Source organism: Phasianus colchicus, chromosome 36, assembly GCF_987193195.1.
Source record: "Phasianus colchicus chromosome 36, bPhaCol1.hap1.1, whole genome shotgun sequence".
NCBI lineage: Eukaryota > Metazoa > Chordata > Aves > Galliformes > Phasianidae > Phasianus > Phasianus colchicus.
Window position 1 is genome coordinate 2,759,552 of NC_143471.1, and position 24,454 is coordinate 2,784,005.

The 24,454-nt window shown below is 62.2% G+C and overlaps 2 protein-coding genes across 2 annotated transcripts; one reads left to right on the forward strand and one right to left on the reverse strand.

Moving 5' to 3' along the window:
* Positions 1-130: 130 nt before the first annotated feature.
* LOC116241517 (neuroligin-2-like) lies at positions 131-20,830 on the reverse strand. The gene is given in 7 exon segments (XM_090129294.1): positions 131-1,482; positions 1,485-2,010; positions 3,998-4,787; positions 6,170-6,355; positions 8,509-8,658; positions 11,931-11,987; positions 20,333-20,830. Coding segments are annotated over 7 exon segments (2,556 nt in total). The 5' UTR covers positions 20,829-20,830; the 3' UTR covers positions 131-1,131.
* Positions 20,831-22,919: 2,089 nt separating this feature from the next.
* Positions 22,920-24,454, forward strand: TMEM256 (transmembrane protein 256). The gene is made up of 4 exons (XM_090129390.1): positions 22,920-23,465; positions 23,550-23,587; positions 23,702-23,782; positions 23,892-24,454. The coding sequence occupies exons 1-4, from the start codon at positions 23,396-23,398 to the stop codon at positions 24,033-24,035; spliced, it is 333 nt and encodes a 110-aa protein (XP_089985516.1). The 5' UTR covers positions 22,920-23,395; the 3' UTR covers positions 24,036-24,454.

Consider the following 24,454-nt stretch of genomic DNA (forward strand, 5'->3'; position numbering starts at 1 on the left):
GGGGAGTTTTGGACCCATTTCGCACCATCGCCCCCCCCCCTTTCCCTCCCCCCCCCCAACCCGCGGTTGGGAACATGCAACGATGACAAAGTGGGGTTTTTTGGGGGGGGGGGGGTGGCAGTGTTGTTCCCCCCCCCCACTGGGATGCAAGCGATTGGATGGGGGGGAAGGGGGGGGTTGTCCCCATGCGTTGTCATCATCATCATCGTCGTCGTCATCGTCAGGGGCAGCCGGGCATCCTCGGGGGGGGGGGGGTGGGGGTCCCCCCCATGCAGCTTTGGGGGGACGTGGGGGGGTGGGGTCTCTTCTCGCAGGGAGGGGGGGGGTCCCCGTGCGTCTTCATGGGACCCCCATGGTCCTGGGGTTGGTGGGGGGGGGGTCCCGATGCTCCTTCATGGGACCCCCACGATTCTCGGGGGGGGGGGGGGGGGGGGGGAAGGGGGGGCGTCCCAACGTGCCTCCATGTGTCACACGGGACCTTTTTTAGGGCCCCCAAATGTCCTTTGGGGGGCGGGGCCCCATCTGTCTTCATTGGACCCATTTGTCCTTTTTTTTTTTGGGGGGTGGGGGGGGGGTTCCCCCATTGACCTTCATTTACCTTCGCCCCTCAGTCCCGGAGGGGGGGGAGGAAGGGGGTTCAGTGTCCCCACTTGTCTTCAATGGACCCTTTGTCCTGTGGGGGGGGCCCCCCATTGGACCGCTTTGTTCTGTGGGGGGGGTCCCCACTTGCTCCCATTGGACCCCTTCGTCCTGTGGGGGGGGGTCCCCATCTGCTCCCCATTGGACCCCTTTGTCCTTAGGGGGGGGGTCCCCACCTGCTCCCCATTGGACCCCTTTGTCCTGTGGGGGGGGGTCCCCATCTGCTCCCCATTGGACCCCTTTGTCCTGTGGGGGGGGGTCCCTCACCTCCTCACCGGACCCCAGAATTGGGGGGGGGGTCCCTTTGCTGGTCCCAGGCACCCTGGGTGGGAGAGGGGGGGGGGAATGTGGTCCCCCCCACCTCTCAGGTGGGAAAAGGGGGAGGGGGGGCACAAGCAAGGAGCTGCGCTTCACCTGGGTCTGGGGAAGGATGGGGGGGGGGGAACGGATGGGGGGGGTCCCGAGTCGTGAGTGTAGGGAGAGGGGGGGTCCCTATACGCGGGTGGTGGAGTGGGGGTGGGGCAGGGTGCTGTTGTGCCCGGGGGGGTACGGCCCGAAGGGGTGCAGGGGTGGCAGCCCCCCCGGGACCATGGTGATGGTGTTGGGGGGGGTGAGGAGGGGGATGTCGTCGGGGGCCCTTCGCAGCGCCAACGTGTAGTCCGGGGGTCCTCCGGGGGGGGGTCTGAGGGCGCTGTCGGGGGGTTCCGTCCCCCCCCCGAGAATCCCACCTCGCTCGGGGGGGGGATGCTTGAGCTGCAGCGACACCAACTCCTCCTCTCCCCCTCCCCCTAAAAGATCGTTGGGGGCTCCTCGGGGCGCCAGGGGGGGGCTGAGACGGCGGACCCCCCCCGGTCTCCCTTCCGGAGGGGGGGCGGCCTCTTGTCCCGCTTATAGTAGAGCGCGGCGAAGGCCAGGATGTTGAGGAAGAGGAGGGAAGCCCCCACGGCCACCGTGACGCTCAGCTCGGTGGAATAGTCCCGAGAGTCCCCCGGGAACGGGGCGAAACGACGGCGCCCCCCGCCCCCGTCGGGGTCTTCGTCCTCCTCATCCTCCAACGGGGAAAGAGGAGACGACGGGGCGGGCGGGGGGCGGCGGGTGGAGGAGGGCGGGGGGCGACGCGGGGGTCCGGGGGGGGGAAGGCGGGTGGTGGTGGAGGCGTGGGGCAGCTGGTGGAGGTTGTGGAGGTGGGGGACCAACTCGAGCCAGAAGGCGACCTTGTTGGCGCGGTAGTGGTCGCGGACGCGGGGCTTGAGGCCGATGTGGAGGTAGCGCTTGTCCTTGCCGTCGAAGCGGGTCCAAACCACCTCCTCGAAGCGGTTGGGTTTGGTGTGGATGAATTTGGTGTCCTGCGGCACCGGTTGGTTCGGGTCCCTGAGTCGGGGGAGGAGGGGGGAAGTGAGGGGGGGTTGGGGGAGGGGGGCTGATGTCGGTTGGGTTGTAGGATCACGCTCCTCAACGTCATCCATCCCATCGTCCTCCCCAACATCATCCATCCCCTCATCCATCCCAGTACCATCCATCCATCCACCCCATCATCCATCCATCCCATCGTCCTCCCCAACATCATCCATCCCATCATCCATCCATCCACCCCATCATCCATCCATCCTTCCATCCATCCCATCATCCTCCCCAACGTCATCCATCCCATCATCCATCCCAGTACCATCCATCCCCTCATCCATCCATCCCATCGTCCTCCCCAACATCATCCACCCCATCATCCATCCCAACACCATCCATCCCATCATCCATCCATCCTTCCATCCATCCATCCTTCCATCCATCCATCCTTCCATCCATCCCATCATCCTCTCCAACGTCATCCATCCCCTCATCCATCCATCCCACTGTCATCCATCCCATCATCCATCCCAACACCATCCATCCTATCATCCATCCACCCCACCATCACCCATCCATCCATCCATCCCATCATCATCCATCCTATCGTCCATCCATCCGTCCATCCATCCATCCCAATGTCTTCCACCCCATCATCCATCCATCCATCCATCCCACAATCTCACTGTCCCACCATCCATCCCATCACCCACCCCACTGTCATCCATCCACCCCATTATCCATCCCTCCATCCCATTGTCCCCCCATCCCATTGTCCACCCATCCATCCCACATCCCAACCCCCACTGCACTGTCCCACCACCCCATTATCCATCCCACCACCCCACTGCCCACCCCACTGCGTCTCCACCCACCCCACTGTCCCATCACCCCATTACCCATCCCACAGTCCCACCACCCACCCCACTGTCCCACCACCCCATTATCCATCCATCCACCCCACTGCCCACCCCACAGTCCCATTACCCATCCCACTGTCCATCCATCCACCCCACCACCCACCCCACAGCCCCCCCGCCCATCCCACCGCCCACCCATTCACCCCACTGTCCCACCACCCCATTACCCACCCCACTACCTCCCCGCCCATCCCACTGCCCACCCATCCGCCCCACTTCCCACCCCGCTGCCCCACCACTCACCCCACAGTCCCACCACCCACCCCACTGCCCTCCTGCCCATCCCACTGCCCACCCGTCCACACCACTGTCCCACCACCCCATTACCCATCCCACAGTCCCACCGCCCACCCCACAGTCCCACCACCCCATTACCCACCCCACTGTCCCCCCTGCCCATCCCACCATCCCACCACCCACCCCACTGCCCCCCCGCCCATCCCACTGCCCACTCATCCACACCACTGTCCCACCACCCCATTATCCATCCATCCACCCCACTGCCCACCCCACAGTCCCACCACCCCATTACCCATCCCATCACCCCATTACCCATCCCACCACCCCACCGCCCACCCCCCAGCCCCCCCGCCCATCCCACCGCCCACCCATCCACACCACTGTCCCACCACCCCATTACCCATCCCATCACCCCATTACCCATCCCACAGTCCCACTGCCCACCCCACAGTCCCACCACCCCATTATCCATCCATCCACCCCACCGCCCACCCCCCAGCCCCCCCGCCCATCCCACTGCCCACCCATCCACACCACTGTCCCACCACCCCATTACCCACCCCACTGTCCCCCCCGCCCATCCCACCACCCCACCACCCACCCCACAGCCCCCCCGCCCATCCCACTACCCACCCACCCACCCCACTGTCCCACCACCCCATTACCCATCCCACCACCCCATTATCCATCCCATCACCCCATTACCCACCCCACTGTCCCACCACCCCATTACCCATCCCATCACCCCATTACCCACCCCACAGTCCCTCCACCCACCCCACAGTCCCACCACCCCATTACCCACCCCCCAGCCCCCCCGCCCATCCCACCGCCCACCCATCCACCCCACCCACCCGGTCTTGGCGAAGTTGGTCCAGTAAGTCATGACGACGGCGCTGAGCATCACGTCGTTCTTGGAGAAGTTGCACGGGAAGAGATCGGTGGCTCCCACCATGGGCACCCCAAAGACGTAGGGGATCTCGTCCCCGTGCGCCGCGTCCGCCCACTCCGGCCGGGCGTCCGTCTGGCAGTGGTGGTAGAAGGTGTAGAAGTAAACGGGCGACTGGTACTCGGCGTGCAGCTTGGCCGTGGCCACGGCCGGGGCCACCCACTGGTGGTCCGTGAAAAGGGCCAGCAGGGTCTTGCGCCGCATCTCGCCGTTGTCGCGGTCGGCCCAGTCGGTGTACATGAACTTGATGGTCTCCCGCAGGATGTCCTTCCCCTCGGGGTAACCGTACAGGTTGTCCACGAAATTGGAGACGGTGAAATCGAAGTAGGAAGCCGAGATGCCGTCTTCGCTCTCCAAAGAATCCTCCACGAATTTCAAGCCTTCTCCCTGGTTCACCCCGATGAGGATGTCGTAGTTCAGGAACTCTCCTTGTTGCATTAAGATCTCCGGGTCGTCCGGCACCACGTCGCCGTCCACCACGGGTCCGAAAGCCACGTGGTACCGCGCCGGCTGGACGTCCTGGTCCACCAGGGCTCGGTACGGCTGCCTCCGCAGGCACTCCACCGCTGCCCCCGTGTCCGCCCGCTCGCAGCCCACCTTGGCCGCCAGCAGCCGGGTGTATTTCAGGGGCTGGTAGTTGACCGACCAGCTGGAGATGGCCGTCCCGCTCTGAGCGATGGCCTTCTGGAAGAGACCTGAGGGGAAATGGGGAGGGGGGGGTCAGGGGGGACGGGGGAGGGGAACGGGGGTGCTGGTGGTGCTGGTGGTGCTGGTGGTGCTGGTGGGGATGGGGTCCCAGCAGGAGAGGGGATGTGGGGATGTGGGGATGTGGGGATGTGGGGATGGGGTCCCACCAGGAGATGAGGATGTCAGGATGCTGGAATGTTGGGATGGGGTCCCAGCAGGAGATGGGGATGTTGGGATGTGGGGATGGGGTCCCACCAGGACATGAGGATATGAGGACATTGGGATGGGGTCCCAGCAGCAGATGGGGATGTGGGGATGTGGGGATGTTGGGATGTTGGGAGGGGGTCCCAGCAGGAGATGGGGATGTGGGGATGGAGTTCCACCAGAAGATGGGGATGTGGGGATGGGGTTCCAACAGGAGATGGGGATGTGGGGATGTTAGGATGTGGGGATGTTAGGATGTGGGGATGTGGGGATGGGGTCCCACCTGGAGCTGGGGATGTCAGGATGCTGGAATGTTGGGATGGGGTCCCACCAGGAAATGGGGATGTGGGGATGGGTTTCCATCAGGAGATGGGGATGTGGGGATGTTGGGATGGGGTCCCACCTGGAGACAGGGATGAGGGGATGGAGTTATATCAGGAAATGGGGATGTGGGGATGGGGGGATGGGGGGATGGGGTCCCAGCAGGAGATGGGGATGTGGGGATGGAGTTATTTCAGGAAATGGGGATATGGGGATGGGGTCCCAGCAGGAAATGGGGATGTGGGGATGATGGGGTGGGGTCCCATCTGGAGCTGGGGACGTGGGGATGATGGGGACATGGGGATGATGGGGGTGATGGGGATAATGGGGATGTGGGGATGATGGGGACGTGGGGATGATGGGGACGTGGGGATGATGGGGACGTGGGGATGATGGGGGTGATGGGGATGATGGGGATGATGGGGACGTGGGGATGATGGGGACGTGGGGATGATGGGGACGTGGAGATGATGGGGACGTGGGGATGATGGGGACATGGAGATGATGGGGACGTGGGGATGATGGGGACGTGGGGATGATGGGGACGTGGGGATGATGGGGGTGATGGAGATGATGGGGGTGATGGGGACGTGGGGATGATGGGGACGTGGGGATGATGGGGACGTGGGGATGATGGGGACGTGGGGATGATGGGGGTGATGGAGATGATGGGGGTGATGGGGACATGGAGATGATGGGGACGTGGGGATGATGGGGACGTGGGGATGATGGGGACGTGGGGATGATGGGGGTGATGGAGATGATGGGGGTGATGGGGACGTGGGGATGATGGGGACGTGGGGATGATGGGGACGTGGGGATGGGGTCCCACCGGCTGATTTGTGGGCGGGGGGCTCGGGGTTACCTTCGGAGTGGTGGGACAGGATGAGGAGGCTGACGCAGGCGGCGCCGGCGCCGGACCCAAAGATGGTGATGCGCTGTGGGTCGCCCCCAAAGTGCCCCACGTTCTCATTGAGCCAACGCAGAGCCTGGATTTGGTCCAGCAGGCCGTAGTTGCCCTTGGCCGCCTGGTCCCCCGTGCTCAGGAAACCTATGGGGAGAAATGGGGGGATGTGGGGATGGGTGGGGGGCTCCTGGAGCTCGTGGTGGTCGCCTGTGGGGTCCTACGGCCCCAGTGGGACGCCCCATGGTGACCCCAGACCCACATTTATGGGATGCTGCAGGGTAATCCCAGACCCACACCCATGGGACACCCCATGGTACCCCCACATCCCCAACCCCCCCCCCCCACCACATCATGCCCCTTCCCCACACCCCCAATCACCCCCCCATGCCCCCAACCCCCCCACCATTCCCCCACCCTAACCGCCCAGCCCCCCATGCCCCCCAAAACCCTAACCCCCCCCAGCCCCCCCCACACCGAGGACCCCCTGTCCACCTCCCCTTCCCACAGTGCCTCCCCACGCCCCCAATCACCCCCCCACGCCCCTACTCACCCCCCCACCCCACTCCCCTCCCCGCCAATCACACCCCCACACCCCCCCCAGCCCCCCCCCATACCGAGGACCCCCCTCCTCCACCTCCCCTTCCCACACCCCCCCAATCACCCCCCCACCCCACCCCCCTCTCCCCCCAATCACCCCCCCCACTCCCTCCCCCCCCATACCAAGGACCCCCCCTCCACCTCCCCTTCCCACACCCCCCTAATCTCCCCCCCCACCCCACTCCCCTCCCCCACCACGCCCCCCCCCAAAACCCCCCAGGTCCCCCCCCATACCAAAGACCCCCCCCCGTACCGAGGACCCCCCCCTCCACCTCCCCTTCCCACAGTCCCCCAATCCCCCCCCACTCCCTTCCCCCCATACAGAAGACCCCCCCCACCTCCCCTTCCCACACCCTCCCACCCCACCCCCCTCTCCCCCAAATCACCCCCCACCCCACTCCCCTCCCCCATCACCCCCGCCCCACAACCCCCCCCAGCCCCCCCCATACCAAAGAACCCCCCCGTACCGAGGACCCCCCTCCACCTCCCCTTCCCACACCCCCCCAATCACCCCCCCACCCCACTCCTCTCCCCCCCAATCACACCCCCCCACTCCCTCCCACCCCTCCCATACCGAAGACCCCCCCCACCTCCCCTTCCCACACCACGCCTCCCCCACTCCCCCAATCACCCCCCCACCCCACTCCCCTCCCCCACCACGCCCCTCCCCAGCCCCCCCCCATACCAAAGACCCCCCCCCACCTCCCCTTCCCACACCCCCCCAATCACCCCCCACCCCACTCCCCTCCCCCATCACCCCCCCCAACCCCCCCCAGCCCCCTCCCCATACCAAAGCCCCCCCCCCGTACCGAGGGCCCCCCCTCCACCTCCCCTTCCCACACCCCCCCAATCACCCCCCCACCCCACCCCCCTCTCCCCCCAATCACCCCCCCACCCCACTCCCCTCCCCCACCACGCCCCCCCCAACCCCCTCCCCATACCAAAGACCCCCCCCCGTACCGAGGACCCCCCCTCCACCTCCCCTTCCCACACCCCCCCAATCACCCCCCCCACTCCCTCCCCCCCCATACAGAAGACTCCCCCCACCTCCCCTTCCCACACCCCCCCAATCACCCCCCCACCCCACCCCCCTCTCCCCCCAATCACATCCCACCCCACTCCCCTCCCCCACCACGCCCCCCCCAACCCTCCCCAGCCCCCCCCATACCAAAGAACCCCCCCGTACCGAGGACCCCCCTCCTCCACCTCCCCTTCCCACACCCCCCCAATCACCCCCCCACCCCACCCCCCTCTCCCCCCAATCACATCCCACCCCACTCCCCTCCCCCACCACGCCCCCCCCAACCCTCCCCAGCCCCCCCCATACCAAAGAACCCCCCCGTACCGAGGACCCCCCTCCACCTCCCCTTCCCACACCCCCCCAATCACCCCCCCCACTCCCCTCCCCCCCCAATCACCCCCCCACTCCCTCCCCCCCATACAGAAGACCCCCCCCACCTCCCCTTCCCACCACGCCTCCCCCACTCCCCCAATCACCCCCACCCCACTCCCCTCCCCCACCACGCCCCCCCCAACCCCCCCAGCCCCCCCCCATACCAAAGACCCCCCCCCGTACCGAGGACCCCCCCTCCACCTCCCCTTCCCACACCCCCCCAATCACCCCCCACCCCACTCCCCTCCCCCACCACACCCCCCCCCAACCCCCCCCACCCCCCCCCACACAAAGCCCCCCCCCGTACCGAGGACCCCCAGCCTGTAGTTCATGGTGACGACGATGACGTTGCCGTAGGCCGCCAGCACGCTGCCGTCAAACATGTTCCCAGTGCCCTCCATGTAGGACCCGCCGTGCAGGAACAGCATCACCGGCTTCTTCCCGCTGTCCCGGATGTCTGGGGGGGGGGGGGGGCGTGGGGGGGGGGAGGGGTCGGTCAGGGGTCAGGGGTCAAAGGTCACGGGGGGGGGGTGGAGGAGGATTGGGGTTGACCCCTCCCCCTCCTTATTAACGCCGTGCTTCAGGTTTTCCCCCCCCTTTTTCTTACCGGGACCCCCATAAGGATTGCAGGAGGACCCCCCCCCCCCAATAACGCTTTTTTGCGACCCCCCCCCCCCCCCGCACATCAATCGCATCAATTGCGGACCCCCCCCCCTCCCCCCCCCGTCGTCGCTTTTCAGGACCCCCCCCCCCCCCCACCAACCCTCATCGATTGGAGGACCTCCCCCCCCCCCCCCCCCCCAGTGGTCCTTATTGGGACCCCCCCCCACACACACATCAATAGGGGACACCCCCCCCCCACCCCCCCCCACGCCTCCCACCCCCCACTTTATTATTTTGGCACCCCCCCCCCCCCACCCCCCCAATCCCCACATTGCTTTTTTTGCCCCCCCCCCTTATTACTTTGGGGACGCCCCCCTCCCCACACATCAATAGGAGGCGCCCCCCCCCACTACATCGACCAGGGGACCCCTCCCCACTTTATTACTTTCAGACCCCCCCCCCAATCCCCACATTGATTTTTGTGCCCCCCCCCCCCCAAATTAATTACTTTGGGGACACCCCCCTCCCCACACATCAATAGGAGGTGTGTCCCCCCCCCCACATCGACTGGGGGACCCCTCCCCACTTTATTACTTTCAGACCCCCCCCCCAATCCCCACATTGATTTTTTTGCCCCCCCCTTATTACTTTGGGGACGCCCCCCTCCCCACACATCAACAGGAGGTGCCCCCCCCCACTACATCGACCAGGAGACCCCTCCCCACTTTATTACTTTGGGACCCCCCCCCACACACAAAACAATTAGAGCCCCCCCCCCTTATTACTTTGGGGACGCCCCCCTCCCCACACATCAATAGGAGGTGCCCCCCCCCCACCACATCGACTGGGGGGCCCCTCCTCACTTTATTATTTTGGGACCCCCCCCACTCTCTGCACTGCTTTTTGGGACCCCCCCCAAATTAATTAGAGCCCCCCCCCCCCTCCTCACCTTATTACATTGGGGATCCCCCCCCCCCCACGTCATTTTAGCTCCCCCCCCTCCTTCTCAAGGGTCACTTTGGACCCCCCCCCATTTTCCCCCCTTAAAATGCCACCAGTGACACTTTGGGGACACCCCCCCCCCCAAAAAAAATGACACTGCCCCCCTCCTCGTGGAACCCCCCCCCATCACTTTTTGGGGACCCCCCCATGTCTATTATTGGGGACCCCCCCTCACTGTAACTTTAAGGACCCCCCCGTCTCACATTGGAGGACCCCCACATCAGTTTTTGAAGACCCCCCCCTCACTTTTTGGGAGCCCCCTCATGCCTATTATTGAGAGCCCCCCCCTCAAATCATTTTAGGGACCCCCCCCCAGTTTTTGGGGACCTCCTCATCTCTACTATTGGGGGCTCCCACCTCACTGTCAATTTAGGGACCCCCCCCTGTGTCACACTGGGGGACCCCCCCATCACTTTTTGGGGACCCCCCCAAAGTGACAGAGGGGTGGGGGGGGGTCCAGCAGCCAGACACGTGGGGGGGGGGGGTTGTGGAGGTAGAATATGAGGGGACACCCCCAGAATTGGGGGGGGGGGTCCTGGTGTATAGGAAAGGGTTAAAGGGGGGGGGGGGCAAAGGGGGGGCAAAAGAGGGGGGAGAGTTAAAAGGGGGGGGGGGAAAGGAAGGGTTAAAGGGGGAGGGGGCAAAGGGGGGGGCAAAGGGGTGGAGGGGAAAAAGGGGGGGGGGGTAAAGGGGGGGAGGGGCCAAAGGGGGGGGGCAAAAGGAGGGGAGGGGCAAAGGGGGGGGGGTTAAAGGGGGGGAGGGGTCAAAAAGGGGGGGGCTTAAAGGGGGAGGGGGATAAAGGGGGGGGGGCAAAAGGGGGGGGGGGCAAAAGGGAGGGAAGGGGGGAGGTGGAAAAGGGGGAAGGGCCAAAAGGGGGAGGGCTTAAAGGGGGGGGGGAAAGAGGGGGGGAAAAGGGGAGAGGGGTTAAAGGGGGGGGGGGGGCAAAAAGGGGGGGGCAAAAGCGGGGAGAGGGGTTCAAGGGGGGGAGCGGCCAAAAGGGGAGGGGGCTTAAAGGGGGAGGGGGCTAAAAGGGGGGGGGCTAGTGGGGGGGATTAAAGGGGGGGGGCAAAGAGAGGGATTAAAGGGGGGGCAAAAGGGGGGAGGGGTTAAAGGGGGGGGGAAAGGGGGGGGGAAAGGAGGGGGAGGTTAAAGGGGGGGGAAGGGGGGTGGTGGAAAAGGGGGAAGGGCCAAAAGGGGGGGAGGGGTTAAAGGGGGGGGAAGGGGAAAAGGGGGGGGGGCAAAAAGGGGGGGAGGGGGAATGGGGGGGTATAATGGAGGGGGAGGGGGCAAAAAGGGGGGGTATAAAAAGGGGGGGAGGGGTTAAAGGGGGGGAGGGGGAAAAAGGGGGGGAGGGGGAATGGGGGGGTATAAAGGAGGGGGAGGGGGCAAAAAGGGGGGGGGCAAAAAGGGGGGGAGGGGGAATGGGGGGGGCATGGGGGGGGAGGGGGCAAAAAGGGGGGGGCAAAGGGGGGGAGGGGTTAAAGGGGGGGAGGGGGAATGGGGGGGGCATAAAAGGGGGGGTTAAAGGGAAGGGGGTATAAAGGGGGGGGGGAGGAGAAATAAGGGGGGTGGGGGGGGAGTATAAAGGGGGGGGGAAATTGGGGGGGGGGGGGTAATGGGGGGAGATGTGTCCAAAAAGCAAAAAAAAAAAGCAAAAAAAAAAAAAAAAACCAACCAAAAAAAGAAAAAAAAGAAAAAAAAAAGAAAAAAAAACCAACAACAAAAGCAGCCCCCAAACCCCCCCCCGGCAAAAAAAAAAAAACAAGAGAGAAAAAATGAGGAAAAAAGGCCAAAAAAAAAGACAAAAAAAAAAAAAAAAAAAGACACCAAAAAAACAAAAAAAAAGAGCCAAAAAAAAAAAAAAGAGCCAAAAAAAAAAAAAGAGCCAAAAAAAAAAAAAATCCCCCCCCTCCCCCCCCCAAAATTTCTTTTTTTTTTTTTTGAAATGGGGGGGGTTTGGGGCTGGGGGGGGGAAAAGGGGAAAGGGGAAGAAAAAGAGGAGGGGGGGGAAAACGAGGCGGCGGATGGGGGGGGGGTAAATGGATTTTTTTGGGGGGTGTGGGGGGGGTGTGGGGGGGGGGTTTTGGAGGGGGGGGCGCAAAAAAAAAACCCATGCAGAAGTACCTGCGTCCGGGGGGGGGCCGCCGGCCGCGCCGTCCTCGCGCTTTTTGGCGAGCAAACCTGGACCGAGGGAAGAGAAGGAGGCAAAATTGGGGGCAAAAGGAGAGAAAATGGGGCTGGGGGGGGCGGGGGGGGGCCGGAGAAAAGGGGGGGGGGAGTAGAAGGGGTTTGGGGGGGGGGCGGATTGTAATGGGGAGGGGGGGGGTGAAAAAAGTGGTCCAAAAAAGTGGGGTGAGAAAGAAGGGAAACGTGGCCCAAAAATGGGGGGGCTGAATAAATTGGTGCAAAAATGGGGTGGGGGGTCAAGGGGGGGGGATTGAAATGGGGGGGGGGTAAGAAAAAAATTGGCCCCAAAAAGGGGGTTAAGGGGGGGGCAAATGTGGTCCAGAAAAGGGGGGGAAATGAGACCCAAAAAATGGGGGGGGGGGGAATAAATTGGTGCAAAAATGGGGTGGGGGGGTGAAGGGGGGGGATTGGAATGGGGGGGGGGAGGAAAAAATTGGCCCCAAAAAAGTGGGGTGAGAAAGAAGGGAAACGTGGCCCAAAAATGGGGAGGGGGGGGGGAATAAATTGGTGCAAAAATGGGGTGGGGGGGTGAAGGGGGGGGGATTGAAATGGGGGGGGGAAAGAAAAAAATTGGCCCCAAAAAGGGGGTTAAGAGGGGGGGCAAATGTGGTCCAGAAAAGGGGGGGGGGAATGAGACCCAAAAAATGGGGGGGGGGGAATAAATTGGGGCAAAAATGGGGTGGGGGGGTGAAGGGTGGGGAATTATAATGGGGGGGGGGTGAAAAAAGTGCCCCCAAAAAAGTGGGGTGAGAAAGAAGGGAAATGTGGCCCAAAAATGGGGGGGGGGCTGAATAAATTGGTGCAAAAATGGGGTGGGGGGGTGAAGGGGGGGGGATTGAAATGGGGGGGGGGAAGGAAAAAATTGGCCCCAAAAAGGGGGTTAAGGGGGGGGCAAATGTGGTCCAGAAAAGGGGGGGGGAATGAGACCCAAAAAATGGGGGGGGGGTGAATAAATTGGTGCAAAAATGGGGTGGGGGGGTCAAGGGGGGGGGATTGTAATGGGGGGGGTGAAAAAAGTGGCCCCAAAAAGGGGGCAGGGGGAAAACGAGACCCAAAACAGGTGGGGGGGGGAAAGTGGCCCAAAAAAGGGGTGGGGGGGTCAAGGGGGGGAGGTTATAAGGGGGGGGGGGTGAAAAAAGAGGCCCCAAAAAAGTGGGGTGAGAAAGAAATGTGGCCCAAAAATGGGGGGGGGCTGAATAAATTGGTGCAAAAATGGGGTGGGGGGGTGAAGGGGGGGGGATTGAAATGGGGGGGGAGAAAGAAAAAAATTGGCCCCAAAAAGGGGGTTAAGAGGGGGGGGCAAATGTGGTCCAGAAAAGGGGGGGAAATGAGACCCAAAAAATGGGGGGGGGGGAATAATAAATTGGTGCAAAAATGGGGTGGGGGGGTCAAGGGGGGGGGATTGAAAAAAGTGGCCCCAAAAAAGGAGGCCTATAAAAGAGGGGGGGGGGGATGAATAAATTGGCAATAAGGGGGGTGGGGGGGTCAAGGGGGGGGATTATAATGGGGGGGGGAAGGAAAAAATTGGCCCCAAAAAGGGGATTAAGAGGGGGGGCAAATGTGGTCCAGAAAAGGGGGGGAAATGAGACCCAAAAAATGGGGGGGGCTGAAAAAATTGGTACAAAAATGGGGTGGGGGGGTCAAGGGGGGGGATTGTAATGGGGGGGTGAAAAATTGGCCCCAAAAAGGGGGCGGGGGGGAAATGAGACCAAAAAAGGGGGGGGGGGGGAATAAATTGGCACAAAAAAGGGTGGGGGGGTGAAAGGGGGGGGGAAAAGGGGGGTGAAAAAATTGGCCCCAAAAAAGTGGTGTGAAAAAGGGGGGGAAATGTGGCCCAAAAAATGGGGGGGGGCTGAATAAATTGGCCCAAAAATGGGGTGGGGGGGTCAAGGGGGGGGGTTAAAAAAGTGGCCCCAAAAAGGGGGCAGGGGGAAAACGAGACCCAAAAAAGGGGGGGGGGGGAGGGTGGCCCAAAAAAGGGGTGGGGGGGTCAAGGGGGGGGAATATAATGGGGGGGGGGGAGGAAAAAATTGGCCCCAAAAAGGGGGTTAAGAGGGGGGGCAAATGTGGTCCAGAAAAGGGGGGGAAATGAGACCCAAAAAATGGGGGGGGGCTGAAAAAATTGGCCCAAAAATGGGGTGGGGGGGTCAAGGGGGGGGGATTGTAATGGGGGGGTGAAAAATTGGCCCCAAAAGGGGGGCAGGGGGGAAATGAGACCAAAAAAGGGGGGGGGGGGGGATAAATTGGCGCAAAAAAGGGTGGGGGGGTGAACGGGGGGGGGAAAAGGGGGGTGAAAAAATTGGCCCCAAAAAAGTGGTGTGAAAAAGGGGGGGAAATGTGGCCCAAAAAAATGGGGGGGGGGCTGAATAAATTGGCCCAAAAATGGGGTGGGGGGGTCAAGGGGGGGGGTTGAAAAAAGTGGCCCCAAAAAGGGGGCAGGGGGGAAATGAGACCAAAAAGGGGGGGGGGGTGTGAATAAATTGGCCCCAAAAATGGGTGGGGGGGTCAAGGGGGGGGGATTGTAATGGGGGGGGGGAGGAAAAAATTGGCCCCAAAAAGGGGGTTAAGACAGGGGGGCAAATGTGGTCCAGAAAAGGGGGGGAAATGAGACCCAAAAAATGGGGGGGGGGGTGAATAAATTGGCCCAAAATAGGGGTGGGGGGGTGAAGGGGGGGGGAATTATAAGGGGGGGGGTGAAAAAAGTGGCCCCGAAAAAGTGGGGTGAGAAAGAAGGGAAATGTGGCCCAAAAATGGGGGGGGGCTGAATAAATTGGTGCAAAAATGGGGTGGGGGGGTCAAGGGGGGGGGTTAAAAAAGTGGCCCCAAAAAGGGGGCAGGGGGAAAACGAGACCCAAAAAAGGGGGGGGGGGGGAGGGTGGCCCAAAAAAGGGGTGGGGGGGTCAAGGGGGGGGAATATAATGGGGGGGGGGGGGGGAAGGAAAAAATTGGCCCCAAAAAGGGGGTTAAGAGGGGGGGCAAATGTGGTCCAGAAAAGGGGGGGGGGATGAGACCCAAAAAATGGGGGGGGGCTGAAAAAATTGGCCCAAAAATGGGGTGGGGGGGTCAAGGGGGGGGGTTATAATGGGGGGGTAAAAAAGTGACCCCAAAAAGGGGGCGGGGGGGGGAAGTGCCCAAAAAATGTGGGGGTGGGGGGGGGAAGGGGGGGTGTAGAGGCCCAAAAAGGGGGGGGGAAAACGGGGGGGGGGGGGATTGAAAAATGTCCAAAAAGGGGGTGGGAAGAGCCCAAAAAAGGGGGGGGGAACTGGGGGGGGGGTCAAAAAAGGGTATGGGGGGGGGATTGGGGGGGGGAAATGTGGCCCAAAAAGAGGCTGGGGGGGGGGGGGGCAGAAGGGGCCCTAAAAATGGGGGAGGAAATTTGGGGGGGGGGCAGAAAGGGGCCCCAAATTGGGTGGAGATGGGGGGGGAAGTGGGGGGGGGGGGTGAAAAAATGGCCGAAAAATTGGGAGGGGGGGGGAAACGTGTTGGGGGTGGGGGGGGAAAGGGCCCAAAAAGGGGGGGGGAAATGGGGGGGGGGGGGGAGAAGAAAGTAGCCCAAAAATTGGGGCGGGGGGGGGGGATGAGACCCCAAAAAAGGGGGGGGGCGGAATAAATTGGTCCAAAAAGGGGGCGGGGGGGGAATTATAATGGGGGGGGTGAAAAAGTGGCCCCAAAATGGGGAGAAGGGGAGAAAAGAAGCCCAAAAAGGGGGCAGGAGAAAAAGGGGGGGTGTGAAAAACCTGAAATTGGGGGGGGGGGCAAAAATGGGGTAAAAAATGTTGGTTTTGGGGCTGGGGGGGTTGTTGGTTTTTTTTTATCTTTTTTTTTTTTTTTTTTTTTGGGGGGGGGGGGAGCCCAAAAAATGGGGGCTGGGGTTGAAGGATTTGAAGGGGGGGGGGGGCAGCGGGATGGACGGACGGACGGACAGATGGATGGGGGGGTGAGGGGGGGGGACGGACAGACGGACGGGGGGATGGATGGAAGGACATGGAGATGGACAGAGGGACAGACGGACATGGGGACGGCCGGCTGGAAGGACAGACGGACGGCCACGGAGATGGATGGAGGGACGGACGGGACAGACAGATGGACATGGAGGTGGACAGACAGACGGACACGGGGACGGACGGAGGGGATGGGGGGGGCATGAGGACAGACGGACACAGGGACAGACTGAAGGCGACCGGGATGGACAGACGGACATGGGGACGGATGGACAGACGTGGGGATGGATGGGTGGACGGGCAGACGGACGTGGGGATGGATGGAAGGACACGGCGACAGACAGACGTGAGGACAGACGGAAGGACACGGCGATGGATAGAGGGACAGACGGACATGGGGGTGGATGGATGGAAGGACAGACGGACAGAGGGACGGATGGATGGAAGGACACGGAGACACGGGGACGGACAGACAGACGGACACGGAGACAGATGGCGGGATGTGGGGATGGACGGATGGACACGGAGATGGACAGACAGATGGACGTTGAGGATGGATGGACGGAAGGACAGACGGACACAGGGACGGATGGAGGGACGTGGGGACGGACAGACGTGGGGACACGGGGATGGACGGACAGACAGACGGACACAAGGATGGCCAGAAGGACACCGGGATGGATGGACAGACAGGAGGACATGGGGATGAACGGGCGGAGGGAGGGACACAGGGACAGACAGACGGACACGGGGACAGGAGGACGGACTGTCTGCCGTGGGGACAGATGAACAGACAGACAGACGGACACGGGGACGGACGGAGGGAAGGACAGATGGACAGGGGGACAAGGTGGAAGGACACGGGGCTGGCCAGGGGGACGGATGGACGGACAGACAGACGCGGGGACAGACGGATGGACACGGGGGTGGACGGAAGGATATGGAGATGGACAGACAGACAGACGCGGGGACAAGCAGAAGGACAGACAGACGAACTTGCGGGGACGGACAGACACGAAGGCAGACACAGGGACAAAGGGATGGACAAACGGACATGGGGATGGACGGACAGACGGAGGGACGCGGACCGAAGGACGGACGGACAGATGGATGTGAGAACGGCTGAGACGAGGTGGGGACAGACGGACGGACGTGGGGCCACAGGGACAGATGGACAGACGGATGGACGTGGGGATGGACGGACCGACGGGCAGACACCATGACGGACTGAAGGACGGATGGATGGACGGACAGACGTGGGGATGGATGGAGGCACACGGGGACGGACAGACGGACACGGGGACGGATGGAAGGACGTGGGACCACGGGGATGGACGGACAGATGGACAAGGGGATGGGTAGAGGGACATGGGGACAGACAGACAGACAGACATGGGGACGGATAGAAGGACACAGGGACGCTGGGATGGACGGACAGACAGACAGACAGACACGGGGATGGCTGGAGGGATGTGGGGACAGACGGACAGAAGGACAGATGGACGGATGGACGGGCAGACAATGGGACGGACCGAAGGACGGACGGACAGACGGACGGACACGGGGACGGATGGGCACGGCAATGGATTGAGAAGACAGACGGACAGACGGACACGGGGATGAACGGGACGGGCGGACAACGGGATGAACTGAAGGATGGATGGACGTGGGGGACGGACGGACAGACGGACGGACGGGACAGGGGGATGAACAGAAGGATGTGGGGACGGACGGACAGACGGACGGGCGACGGGACGGACCGAAGGACGGACGGACAGACACAGGAATGGACGGAAGCACATGGGGACGGACAGACGGACACGGGGGACGGATGGAAGGACGCGGGGCCGTGGCGATGGACAGACAGACGGACAACCTGATGGACCGAAGGATGGACAGACGGACGGACGGACGGACAGACGCAGGGATGGACGGAGGGTCACGGAGACAATGGGGATGGAGGGACAGACGGACGGCCGATGGGGATGGGCTGAAGGACGGACAGACGGACGGCGGCGGGGGGTCGGGGGAGGGGCGGTCCCCGCTTTTGTCCAATTTCTTCACTTTTTGCCCCATTTCTTCACTTTTTGCCCCATTTCTTCACTTTTTGCCCCATTTCTTCACTTTTTGCCCAATTCTCCCCTTTTTTCACCCAATTTCCTCCACCCGAATCCAATTCCCGCCTTTTCCGCCTCATTATTTTCTCTTTTTTGCCAAATTTTCTCATTTTTCGGGTCAAATTTCTGCACTTTTTTGCTCAATTTCCTCCTTTTGCCCGATTTCCTCAATTTTCACCCGATTTCAATTCACCCGATTTCTGCTTTTTTTAGTTTTTTTGCCACAATTCTCCATTTTTACCCATTTTCCTCATTTTTTACCCAATTTTCCTTTTTTCCCTACTTTTCTCATTTTTCTGCCCAATTTCCTCCTTTTTTGCCCATTTGCTCCATTTTTACCCAATTTCCTTTTTTTTCTCCTCAATTTCTTCAATTTTTCACCCAATTTCCTCTCCTGTTTTTTTTTGCCCATTTTCCACAATTTTTGCCCATTTTTTTCTCTTTTTTTTTGCCAATTTCCCTCAGATTTTGGCCGTTTTCCTCACTTTCCCCCCAATTTCCTCTTTTTTTTGCCCATTTTATCCATTTTTTGCCCCATTTCCTCATTTTTTGGGCCATTTTCTCCGTTTTCACTCATTTTCCTCAATTCTTGCACATTTTCCCCACTTTTTTTGTCCAGTTTTCTCATATTTTGGTCAAATTTCCCCATTTTTACCCATTTTCTTTGGTTTTTTGCCCAATTTCCCACTTTCTGCTCAATTTTGTCATTTTTGCCAATTTTCTTCAGTTTTTCCCCCAATTTTCTCAATTTTTGTCCAATTTCTTCCATTTTTTGCCCAGTTTCCTCCATTTTTCCCCATTTCTTCTCCTACTTTTACCCACTTTTACCCCAATTCTCCTTTTTTTGACCCAATTACTTCCCAATTCTTCCCCCCCCAACACACAAAAAAGCTCCGTTTCCACTTTGCCCAAATCCTCCACTTTTTGCCCCATTTCCCAAATTCCACCCAAATTTACCCCAAACTCTCCAATTTTCCACTCAAATTCACCCAAATTCTCCATTTTCCACCCAAATTTGCCCAAACTCTCCAATTTTCCACTCAAATTCACCCAAACTCTCCGTTTTCCACCCAAATTCACCCCAATTCTCCATTTTCCCACCCAAATTTACCCCAAATTCCCCTTTTTTCCCCACCAAATTCTCCATTTTTCCGCCCAAATTTACCCAAACTTCGCCTTTTTCACCCCAAAACTCCACTCCTCACCACCCCCCCCCACCTCCCCATCCTCCCCCTTTTCCTCCCTCAATTCTCTCCCATCTCACCCCCCCCACCCCACCCCCAAATTTACCCAATTTCCCCTTTTTTCACCCCATTCCCAAAACCCCCCAATTTTCCACCTAAACTCACCCAAACTTCACCTTTCTCACCCCAAATTTCCCATCCTCCATTTCCCTCCCCCTCTACCTCACCCCCCATTTCCCTTCCCCATTCCCCTCCCAGTCCCCCTATGACCCCAACCCCAATTCCCCCCCCCAAATTTACCCAATTTCCCCTTTTTTCACCCCATTCCCAAAACCCCAAATTTTCCACCTGAACTCACCCAAACTCCCCCTTTCTCCCCCCATTTTCCCACCCTCCATTTCCCTTCCCTTCTACCTCACCCCATAATTCCCTTCCCCATTCCCCCCCCAGTCCCCTCTATGACCCCCCCACCCCCCCAACCCCCCAAATTTGCCCAATTTCCCCCTTTTTCACCCCATTCCCAACCCCCCGCTTTCCCACCCAAACTTCACCTTTCTCACCCCATCAAACTTCCCCTTCCTACCCCATTTTCCCACCCTCTATTTCCCTTCTCCTCCACATCACCCCCCATTTCCCTTCCCCATTCCCCTCCCAGCCCCCCCAAAGCCCCCCACCCCAATACCCCACCCCCCAAATTTGCCCAATTTCCCCTTATTTCACCCCATTCCCAACCTCCCACTTTCCCCCCCTATCAAACTTCCCCTTTCTCCCCCCACTTTCCCAACCCTCCGTTTCCCTTCTCCTCTGCACCACCCCCTGACTCTCCCCCAGCACTCTCCCCCAAAGCCCCCCCCGACTCCCCCACCCCCCAAATTTGCCCAATTTCCCCCTTTTTCACCCCATTCCCAACCTCCCACTTTCCCACCCAAACTCCCCCTTTCCCCCCCTATCAAACTCCCCCTTTCTCCCCCCACTTTCCCAACCCTCCGTTTCCCTTCTCCTCCGCACCACCCCCCTTTTTCCCCCCCAAACCCCCCCCCGCCCCCCAGATTTGCCCCAAATCCCCCCTTTTTCCCCCCCAAACCCCCCCCCATTACCATCCTCGGTGGGCACGTAGAGGTTGAGGTACAGGCAGTCCTCGCTCTGCGCAGCCACGTAAGCGCCGGCCGCCTCCAGGTTGTCGCTCAACCACAGGGGCAACATTAAAGGCGGCGGACCCCCCCTCAAATTTTGGGGACAAGCCGGGGCGAAAGCGGTGGCGTCGCGGACCCCCCCCCACGCCGCCGGTGCTTCGGGGGGGGCCCATCGACGCGGTCCCAGGGGGGGGGCGGCGTATGGGACCCCTAAAAAAGCTTGGACCGGACCCAGCAGTTCGTTGCTCAGATCCCTGCGCGCCCCCCGCAGGCGGCCGTATTGAGTGGGGACCACCGGAAAACGGGGGTCCGGGGGGGGGTCGGATGATGAGGAACCCCCCCCCCCGCCGCCGGCACCACCGGCGGCACCTCCTTGGGGGGGTGGGGGAGGTTGGGGGGTGGTCCCGGGTGGGGTGCAAAGACATAAGGCCAAAGCCAACGCCAACGGAGAGGGCGGCATGGCTGGGGGTGTTGGGGGGAGGGGGGGGTGGGGGGCGAGGGGGGGGGGGGAAAGGGGTGGTGGGGGAGGGGGGGGTGTTTGTGGGGGGGGGAGGGAGCGGGGGGCTATGGGTGGGTGGGGGGGGTGCGCTCCATGGTGGGGCTGTGGGGGGGATTGGTGGAGGGGGGGGCAGTGGGAAGCATTGGGGTCGTGGGGGGGTTGGGGGGTGGGAAGGGGGGGGTGTGTGGGGGGGTTAAGGGGTGTGGGGGGGTCGGGGGGGAAAGATTGAGGGGGGGGTTGAGGGATGGGGGGGGAGGGGGGCCATTGGGGTAGGTGGGGGGGTGAGAAGTAATGAGGGGCAGGGGGTGTGGGGGGGTAAGGGGTGGGGGGGGGTCAGGGGGGAATGGGGGGGGCAGGGGGTGTGTGGGGGGATTGTGGGGGAATTGGGGGGTTGGAGGGGAGGGGGGGGCAGGGAGAATGGGGGGAGATTGGGAGGGGAGAATTGAGGGGTAACGGGGGGGCGGGGGGAATGGGGGGGGGATGGGGGGTAAGTGGGGGGGGTAAGGGGGGGGTTGAGGGATAACAGGGGGGCAGGGGGTGCGGGGGGGGGATTGAGGGGTATGGAGGGATCAGGGGAGATCGGGGGGGTAATTGGGGGGGGGAATGGGGGGGTCGGAGTTATGGGGGGGGTCAAGGGGCAGTGGGGGGGTCACGGGGTATGGGGGGGCACGGGGGGGTGGGGGGATTGGGGGTCATGGGGGGATAGGAGGCACGGGGGGGTATTGTGGGGATATAAAGGGACACGGGGGGGTCGGGGGGGGTCATGGGGAAGGGGTGGGGGGAGATGGAGGGGCAATTGGGGGGGGGTCAGGAAGTGGGGGGGGTCAAAAGGGCATGAGGGGTCATGGGGGGGTGGGCCAGGGGGGCAAAGAGATTATGGGTGGGGGGGGGGAGGGATTTGGGGTCGTTGGGAGTATTGGGGGGGGGTCAGAAAGTGACACAGAGATATTGGGGGGGGGGGGACGACAGGGGGGAGGGGATGTGGGATTTTGGGGGGGGGGCATTGGGGCCGAGTGATGGGGGGGGGGGGGCACGGATGTGGCAGTGGATGATGGGAAGGGTTTTGGGGAGGGGGGGGAGGAGGGGGGGGGGAACACAAAAGCAGAGCAGAACGTCAGTGAGGAGCATCTCAACACCCCCCCCCTCCAGGCCCCCCCCCCCTCACGACCCCCCCCAAAAAAATCCAAAAACCCTCCATCCATCCCAGCCCGCGGGGTGACCCCAAATCTCCTCCCCCCCCCCCCCCCCCCCAAAAAATCGTTGGAGACCCCGAACCTCAGAACGGGTTGGGGGGGGGGGGGGGGGGGCAGAGGATGTGGGGTGCCCCCCCCATCGGTTACCATAGCAACGGGGCCCAGAGCGTCACCATAGCAACGCGAGTTCCGGCCCTGCGGCCTTATCCCCCCCCCCCCCCCTCAAATCCCCACAGCGCCGGGCGCCCCCCCCCCACCCCCAACCCCCCCCTCAAAAAAAAACCCAACAACCCCCCCCCTAAAAAAACCCACACATAAAAAAAAAAAAATAAAAAAAACACCAAAAAAAAACCCGCCCCCAAATCCCCCAAACCGCGGCCTGTTCCCCCCCCCCCCCCCCCAAAAACCCCCTTTAAAAAATAACCCCCCCCCCCCCCCAAATCCCACCTCCCCGCCCCCCCCCGCAGGATATTTCGCCGTCCCCACAGATCTCGCTGCCCCCCCATCCCATAATAATGCCGTCTCTCCCCCCCCCCCCATCCCAACGCACCGGGGCCTATCGGCGGGGCCTGGGCCGGGCCATGGCGGCGGCGGCGGCGGCGGCGGCGGAGCGCAAGGGGGGGAGGGGGGGGGGAGAAGGGGGGGGGGGAGGCGGGGCCGGGCCGGGAGCGGCCGTTCGGGTCCCTCCCGCCGGGGGTGGGGGGGGGGCGGGGACACCGGGATCGGTGGGGGGGGGGGGGGGATAAAAAAAAAAAATGGGGAGAAAACGCCGCCGCTCCGCGATGGGGCGCTGTGAGGAGAGAGCGGAAGTGTGGGGGGAGACAGGAAGTGGGGGGGGAGAGAACGGAAGTGGAGAGGGGAGCGATCTGAGGAGAGCTGTGTGGAGAGACAGGAAGTGTGGCGAGGGGAGAGCGGAAGTGTGGCGAGGACGGGACGGAAGTGTGGCGAGGTGAGAGCGGAAGTGCGACGAGATGAGAGCGGATGTGTGGCGAGGTGGGAGCGGAAGTGTGGCGAGGACGGGACGGAAGTGTGGCAAGTTGAGAGCGAAAGTGCGACGAGATGAGAGCCGAAGTGCGGCGAGGTGAGAGAGGAAGTGTGGCGAGGACAGGACGGAAGTGTGGCGACGAGAGAGCGGAAGTGGATGGTAGAAACCGGAAATGGAGAGACGAGACGCACTGAAATAACGAGGCGTGGCCCGCATGGGGCGCGCTGCTATTGGTTGTGGAGACGGTGAGTGAGACGGGGCTGAGCCAATGGGAGAAGAGAGAGGGAACGGCAGGCAGAGACCGGAAGTGTTCGCGGAGAGAGCGCGGAAGAGGAGCGGGACGGAGCGGAATGGTGTGGCTGCGGGTTGGGGCCCTCAGCGGCTCTGTAGCCGTGGCGGCTGCGGCCTACGGGGCCCACGGTGGGGAGCGGGGTTCCGGGGGAGGGTCCGGGGGTGTCGGGGGGTCCCGGTGAGGCCCGGCTCAGCCCCGCGTCCCCCCCATAGGGTTCCGCCGCAGCGATCGCGATGATTACCAGAAGGAGGTGAGCGCCGGGGCCTTGGGGGGAGCTCTGAGCTCTGGGTGTGAACGGTCCGGGGGGGTGCGGGGGGGTTCCCCGCTCTGAGGCCTCGTTCATCCCCCCCCTTTCTCCCCACAGATCTTCGAGACGGCCAATCGGTACCACATCCTGCACAGTTTGGTGCTGCTCAGCGTTCCCCGCTGCCGCCGGCCCGGAGTGGTGCGTGTATCCCCCCCTCCCCCCCCAAAATCCCGCTGCGCCCCCTCCCCTGTCCCGTTCACACCCCCTTCCTCCTCCCTCCATTCATTCTCCGTTTCTTTCCCCGTAGGCCGGAGCGCTGCTGAGCGCGGGGATGACGCTGTTTTGTGGTCCCTTCTACTACTTCGCCGTCACCGGGGATCCGTCGCTCAACCGCGCGGCGCCCGTGGGCGGAACGCTGCTCATCCTCGGCTGGGCCGCCATGGCGCTCTGAGCGGCGTCGCCCATTTAAGACCGCGGCATTTCCCCTTTAAGAACCGCCTCCTTTAAGACGGCGGCATCGCCCTTTTAAGGACTGCAGCGTCGCCGCTTTAAGGTCCTGCCCCGCCGTTCCTATTGGTTGAGCGCTCCGCCAATCAGTGTGGAAAGCTCCACAGCCAATCGGTGCGCGGGGGCGTGACTTCATCGCGGCGTGCTGACGTCACCGCGCCGTTGCTGGGTGACAGCGAATGGAGGGCGAGCGCTCCGCCTTATCCCCGCCCCCTCACCGTGATTGGCTATGGGCGGCAGACGGGAGGGAACGAAGAGCAGCCTCCGATTGGCTGCATCGTACCCCGCCCCCCGAATGAATTAACCAATAAACGATCGATTTTCAGCAGCGCCCCGTGACGTCACAGGGGCGTGGCTTCCCAA

Bases quoted from the DNA above. Each gene is read 5' to 3' on its own strand.
- TMEM256 (XM_090129390.1), top strand. From the start codon at position 23,396: ATGGTGTGGCTGCGGGTTGGGGCCCTCAGCGGCTCTGTAGCCGTGGCG. The intron at 23,588-23,701 runs GTGAGCGCCGGG...TTCTCCCCACAG, and splicing joins GCGATGATTACCAGAAGGAG to ATCTTCGAGACGGCCAATCG. The intron at 23,783-23,891 runs GTGCGTGTATCC...CTTTCCCCGTAG, and splicing joins GCTGCCGCCGGCCCGGAGTG to GCCGGAGCGCTGCTGAGCGC.